General features: G+C 26.9%; 1 protein-coding gene across 1 annotated transcript; it reads right to left on the reverse strand.

Annotated features, from left to right (window-relative positions):
• Positions 1-2,267: 2,267 nt before the first annotated feature.
• Positions 2,268-2,726, reverse strand: LOC106305398. Its single transcript, XM_013741772.1, has one exon. It carries the CDS (start codon positions 2,626-2,628, stop codon positions 2,323-2,325), a length of 306 nt encoding a protein of 101 aa, XP_013597226.1. The 5' UTR covers positions 2,629-2,726; the 3' UTR covers positions 2,268-2,322.
• Between the last annotated feature and the right edge of the window lie 4,937 nt (positions 2,727-7,663).

Consider the following 7,663-nt stretch of genomic DNA (forward strand, 5'->3'; position numbering starts at 1 on the left):
TATCCTAAAATATGATAAGGTTTGATGTAAACGAAAACTCAAATTATGTTAAAAATAATGATATTCAATGATAATAACAATTTTAATTGATTATTTTAAAAAAAATACATTTACAAAAATATTTTTTGAAAGAAAATTCATTTATCTTTCAAATATAAAATGAAAATATTATAATTAAATAATAAAAATATAAATAAAAGCCATAAATTTAGCAAATGACAACTGGGTTATATTATACTAAAATTTTTTTTCTAACAATTTATCAAATGACAAATGAGTTATGAGCAAATAATATCATATAATTTTTAAAAACATAGCCATTCTTAAATATTTTTTGAATAAATAATTATTTTTAAATTTAATCAACTGAAAATAATATCCGTACAATTGTGTGAGTCAAATTCTAGTTCTATTGATGCATGTTATATATTAGTGTTGCATGTTTTAGGTAACATTTTAATGATGCACGTTTTTAAAAATCTCCATTATTAAAATTATGCACGTAAGGATAACTCATGAGTTTTTTTGGTTGATTAAATGATATTATGTCCCAATTTATTTAAGGATATTTCATTAAGTTAACTGAAAAAGACAAACAATAAAATAGGAAGTTTAAATTCATTTAAGCATAATTCATTAATGTAACTGAAAAGACAAGTAATAAATTAGGCAGTTTTATTCGTTTTATGATATTTCATAAATGCAACTGAAAAAGACAAGAAAAAAAAAGGAGTTTAACTAATGAATTAAGAACATTTTCAAATGGGTACTTCTCTTTTAATAATATAGATGATTTATATAAAAAATATATGGACAGATAGAGAAGTTCTACCTATTATAACAATTATCGACTGTTTTATCTTAGATGTTCCTTTTAAGTTATACATTTATGTTTAACAGAACTACAACCAAATTTTAAAAATTTATATGATACCACAGACTTATATGTTCTATAAATCTTTTAATAACTTGTAGTATTTCTAGTAAACAAAACAAAAACGGTTATATTTTGATAATGCCTCAAATTACATTAAGGTTTACTAGATTCATAAAAGTCATTTAATAATATAAATTTCATTAAAATTAAGTTATAACCATGGTCGGACCTAGCTAGTGCTGAAGGGGGTGTGGCATGTGCCCCCCACTAAGTTATTTTTCTCCCATGGTAATTAGTAATAAGCTTATTAAATACTCACTTAAATTCAACATTAGTTACCAGACCTTGGTTAGTGCCCCTGCATGAAGCACTAGTGTCTAGTGGTAGAATAGTACCCTGCACCAGTGGTATTTGCCCACCCTACAAAATGTATTATTTTTACTATTCAACAAAATAATTACCTTGAATATGTACTTGGGAAATTTTCCAATAATAGATATGAAATGTTTAATGTATATTATATTATTCAACAGAGTTCACCATTACAACTGCAACAAAGAAAAACCATTATTTATTACAATCACTTTCTATATGTATATTGACAGTTTCAACTTCAGCTAATGGAGACCGAAGAAAAATGTAATACTCCATCGGTTTCGAAAAGATTCATGTTTTAGAAAATAAAATTAGGAAAAAAATATTTTTATCTTTTCAATGCATTATTTAATGTTAAATTGTAAACTTCAAAAATGATTATTATGTTTATTAAAAATTTATTAGTTAAAAATTGTGAGAAATAGTTAATTAAAAAAACAATGCATTAATAATCAAAATTTAATATGTTTTTCTTAATATGTAAAAAAATTAAAATTTATTTTCTTTTGAAACATAGGAAATATAATATTTTCCTATTAATAGTTTTTAATGCGCTATCTTAATTGTAATAGCTAAAAGAACTCAATTAAGACATTCAAATTTCATTCTCCCTAATTTGGAAATATTTAAACCTTGCTTTTTCTATCGCCGGCCATCCATTTGTAACTATTATTTTTAAAGTCCCAGTTTTGTATAAGATGTCTTTTTACACACAAACACACAGATATTATATATATAATCTAAAAGATCTCCATGCTTTGCAATTTTACATTTTAATTTGCACATGGTGGCGAGTAGTAAGAAGCTCACTACGAAGTATTAACATGCAAATTCATGCAAGAAATAAGGTTCCAAATGAATTAAAACACAAATCGTATTTAACTTAATTAATGAACTAATAACTCATAGTCAACCAACTTATGAATGACATATCATAAACTACGTAGACTAAATTGAAATTACACTTAACACAATAATTTAGGATACATTGTAATTCTTTTTTTTAAAGGATACAAACATAGTAATTTAGTAAAAGCAACTAAGCAGTACCCTAAACTATATGAATCTTTTTAAGCCTTAGGCTCACTGTTCTTGACAGCATGTCCAACGTCGGAATTATGTCCTGGTGTCGCTGTAGGCTTCATGAAGTCATCTTTAAGCCCTTCAACAGTATCATTATTCTCCTTCATCTTATGACCAATGCCCGGACTATTACCTGGTGAAGTAGGCCCGAAATCATCAGTGTAACCGGCCGTGAATTGATGATCACGATCTTTACCGTCTGTTTGCAACTGTCTTGCCTCATTGTATTTTATTTTATCAAATACAATCGACATGAAGAGAATGGTATGAATGATATAAGCTGAAAGTTTCATGTTATTTTTTATGTCTGGGATTAGTTTCTAGGTTTATGAGAGAAGACGCTTGAGATCACACGACTGTGTTTTAACAAAAGAGATCACCCGACTTTGGCTTATGTTTTTAAGTTACTTGAAAGAGCGATCGTTTTATAAGTGTAATATGAGTGGAAGTGGAACAATGAGCCCAGTGATTTAACTTGGACCGTTCAGTATCAATTTTCCGTAGTATAAGAAAATCCATTGTGTAAATTATAAAACAAAGGTGGTGTAATAGTAGTATTAAACATATATATGCTTTAGTAGACAAACGATATGATGGACGGCAAATAGCCAATCTTAATTTTAAAGAACCCTTGGATCTTTTAACGTACATCTAATATCAGAAACGTCGGTTTCAATCATCACAGATATAAATCAACTTTAAATTTATAAGTTTAGTTTGTTTTTTTTTTTTAAACTTAAAAGGGTTAAACCCGGGTCTATTAAAGACACAGACCTAACCCTCGGGTGGGAGGTGCAACTCACGGATGGATCCTCTCCCAGATATTCAAATGGGCCGTAAGCATGAGCCCATATCCGCATGGCCACATGTGGAGCTAATAATTTCACACTAGAGGGGAGTCGATCCCTGGCCTGGACCAACAAATCAACTCCTGATCTAGTGGAAACCACTAGTTCACCACACCACGATGTGGTTTATAAGTTTAGTTTGTTGCTATTATCTTATACTCCCTCTGTTTTTTAAAGATGGATGTTCTAGAGAAATATTTTGTTTCCAAAAGATGTATTTTTCATGTTTTCAAAGCATATTTTGTCAACTAATAATGAAAAATGGTGTGTTTCAAAAATATTAATTACATTTCTTTTAATCCTATTGGTTTAAAAATATAAGAAATATAAAGTTACAAAAAACTATACATTAATAACTAAGTTTTAATATGGTTTCTTAATAAGTGTGAAAATCTTAGAACATTCATCTTTAAAAAAAAGAGAGAGTAGTAAACAAATCAAATATAATTTAATATGACACAATCTAAGCGTGCAGATGTCCTGAATCTCTCATAGTGTTCCATTGTTGAATATACCAACACATACTTGTATATCTTTTGTATTTTTTCAGTGGAAATAAAACATAGCTGGTGATCAACATTGCTGGTGATAATAAAGATATTAACTATGTGTTCATATAAAACACTACATTTTCCTAAGTTGTAAACTGAGAAAAAACTGTAAGCATGAAGGGGAAACCAAAAAAAAAAAAAAAGAAGGGGAAACCATTTTATCTGCTCCAGTCAGGACTGGACTAACCAAGGTTTGATAATATAAAAAGTATTTTCGATAACGATTATCTCTGGCCCTGAATTGAAATTGTTTATAAAATGCCAAAGGGTAACTAAGTTTCCACAAAAGCCGCCCTTCCCTCACCATAGAAAGACACTGATGCTTGAATGGCCCTCTCCCATCTGGCCATCTCCTTATAGATAATATATACAAGAAAATTATATATACTTTAGACTTTTAAAAATATGGTACAAATCTTGAAAGAAATCCTGTTTTATTTATAGATGTATATAATCAACAAAAAGTAGCATGGTTGTTGGGAATTGGAATGCCTCTCTTTCTTAAATCTTTCGTTTAGTTAATTTTTTTCAAGAGACTTCACTAGTTTTATCTTTATTTATTTAGAAAAAGATGGCCTGAGAAATTATTTTAAGATACGTTTTCAATAAATATCGTGTTATATATACTGAAATTTTGCATTTCTTGAGATTCCCTTGGTATATGATCACATTCTTGACTCCTAAAGTATATTTTAAATTAGGACACTCCCACTCACAACTACAAGATTTTCTCCACTACCAAAAGGGTTGGCTACCATCAAGTCATATTTTATAAAATGTTCGTACAAAAAAATAATTGTAATCATTACATGTACCAATATTTTTTCATATTTTCTAATTTGCCTTCTAGGACCGTTAATTATGTGGTAAAACTTTGTTTCTCTGAATGTAGTAATTAATCTCTTATTTGTTATTGTTGTTTTCTAACGAAGCTCAAGAACGAGTTGTTTTCTTTTCTTGAGAACGGGTTGTTTCTTCCAGATGAATAGGTAAAAACAAATAAAGTTAGATTAAAATTGGTTAAGTGAATAACAAAAGACAAACAAAATCCTAACATAGGGGAGTTCTAGTGGTAAAGAGGTTGCGGCTGTAACTTCCGCCATCCGGGTTCGATTCGCGATGGAAGGAATTATTTACAATGTTTGGGTTCCCGGCAAAGAGGTGAAAACATCTTTTTTTAGACCAAAAAAAAAACATAGGGGAGCAAGCCGTCGAGTTTCTTATTCTCTTTTTAGTTTAGTTTCTTTTTTTTACAGCCTGTTGTACTTCCAAAAAAACCAAAAAAATAATACAAAAGCCTTTAAAAAAAGTTTTCTGTGTGGTTTAGATGTTTATTACATATGAAAATCTGTGTTTTCAACAGGAAATTCGAACTTGAGAATAATAAATCAATTATGTCATCTCTTAAAATGTCATAAACATATGAAAATCTGTGTTTTCAACGGGAAATTCGAACTTGATAATAATAAGTCAATTATTTTATCTCTTAAAATGTTAATTCTTTAATATATATTATATTAGATCATCTAATCAAACCAAAAGGACTATTCATTCGCTCGAACGTTAACACAATCACATGCAAAATGCCTGAATCGATGTTTCATTGCAAATTTTTGAAATACTTCATCGGTCCAACCAATATCACTAAGTTCATTATCAAGAATATTTTGTATAAAATCCCAAAAAATAAAAAGAATATTTTTGTAGGATTCAAATGTATCTAAACGTCGCCATGCGATTTTTTTTATATTGACACTTGTTTTCATTTGTTCTGTCCATCCATTTTAAGTTTTATTACATCTCGATCCGCGTAACCGCGCGGATTTTTGTTTTCAATTTTTTTATATAAACATTTTGTTTTCAATTCTAAATTGGTATATTTTATAATATATATATGTCTATCAATTTTTAAAACATAATAAGTTTACAATATGTTTTTTTCATTGAATAGATTGTTTCAAACTTTTACATGTATTTGTATCTTCTTTTATATATATTTTTTCGGATTATTATTTCATTATTAAAATCGTAATTATATATATAAAGATTAGTAAAATATTGTTTTATTGTCATATCCAAAGATATTGTAACATTTCACAAATTTAGAAAATTGTTAAAAAATTAGAATTTTCGCTTCATAGATTTATATTATCGAGCAAATAATTAAATATTTAGTTTTCGTTTAATTTTAAAATAAACTATATAGTTTAAAATTTGTTTTCATTGGTTTAAGGTATTAAAGATTAATCATTGTTAGATAATATAATTTTTGTTATATAAAAAAAAATCTTTATACTTTTAAAAGTTAACATCAGCAAATATTTAAATAATTAACATATGAAGCTATTACAACATTAAATTATATCTATTTAATTTATAATATCTATAAATCCAATGAATCATCTATTGTTTAAATCTAATTATTGATAGCCCAATATGACTTTTTAGGAATAAGTCCATTAAGTCAATTTTTTTAAAAATCACACATGATCTAAGGTTGTGACTTCTATATTATTAAAAGAGAAGTATCCATTTGAAAATGTTCTTAGTTCATTAATTAAACTCCCTATTTTTTTGCTTGTCTTTTTCAGTTGCATTTATGAAATATCCTAAAACGAATAAAACTGCCTAATTTATTACTTGTCTTTTCAGTTACATTAATGAAATATGATTAAATGAATTAAACTAGTTTGTCTTTTTCAGTTACCTTAAACCTTAATGAAATATCCTTAAATAAATTTGGACATAATGTCATTTAATCGACCAAAAAAACTCATGAGTTATCCTTACGTGCATAATTTTAATAATGGAGATTTTTAAAAACGTGCATCATTAAAATGTTACCTAAAATATACAGCACTAATATATAACATGCATCAATAAAACTAGAATTTGACTCACACAATTGTACGGATATTATTTTCAGTTGATTAAATTAAAAAATATTTATTTATTCAAAAAATATTTAAGAATGGCTATGTTTTTAAAAATTATCTCTATTATTAAAAGAGAAGTACCCATTAAAAATACCCCTTAATTTTTAAAGTTAACTAGACCCTGATCCGCGCGCCAACGCGGATATGAATTTTCGGTTTTTGGTTATTTATTTAACTAAATGATGTATATTATATTCACCAAGTAAATAATTTTTTTGGCATCTTAAACCATCTATTTATGATGAATATTCGATATCATATACAAAATTGAACAAATAGACGTAATTAGAGAATTGTAGACGATATATAAAAACAATGGTTATTAATGTAAAATATGAAGAAATATTATATCATGACTTAGTATGGCATAAAATATTATAAATTAGTTATAAATATTTACAGAAAATAAAATGATTTTTAAACTTCTATGAAAAAATTAACATATAAAAAAGGGTGATGAAGTAGTCATCAAATTGTAAATAATTTCATAATTTTGTTAATAATAAATTATTTATAGTCTTTGTTTTTCGTCAAGATAATTATTAAATGTCCATAACATTAATATGTTAAAAGGCCATATTATGAAAGCCCATGTTGTAACCGTTTTTTCCGGGAAGTGTAACAAAAAAAATTACCTTTAACTCTTCGTTTTGTTTAAGTTATGTGTCAGTAAAAGATTAAAAAAATATCTCTATATTTTTCAATGTTCAATTTGAAGCTTATTATGCGAAAATCATACGCAAATATAGGCAATTGATTGAAATCTCTATATCTTTATATATTCTTATAAATTTTAAATTTATTGTTTGCTCTTCTGCAAGTAAATCAATTACCGAAGTAATAGATCAATTGGTTGGAATAAAATCTATTCTTATAATTAGTGTAATTATGGTTACAGTTTCTATATTTAATAGGTACATTAAAGATACGACATTGAAGATATTATGTTTTGATTAATAGAAGATATTGGATTTTGAGTTTGTATTTATTGAT

The sequence above is a fragment of the Brassica oleracea genome, chromosome C7 (genome assembly GCF_000695525.1).
Source record: "Brassica oleracea var. oleracea cultivar TO1000 chromosome C7, BOL, whole genome shotgun sequence".
NCBI lineage: Eukaryota > Viridiplantae > Streptophyta > Magnoliopsida > Brassicales > Brassicaceae > Brassica > Brassica oleracea.

Coding starts and splice junctions, on each gene's coding strand:
- LOC106305398 (XM_013741772.1), bottom strand. CDS start 2,628: ATGAAACTTTCAGCTTATATCATTCATACCATTCTCTTCATGTCGATT.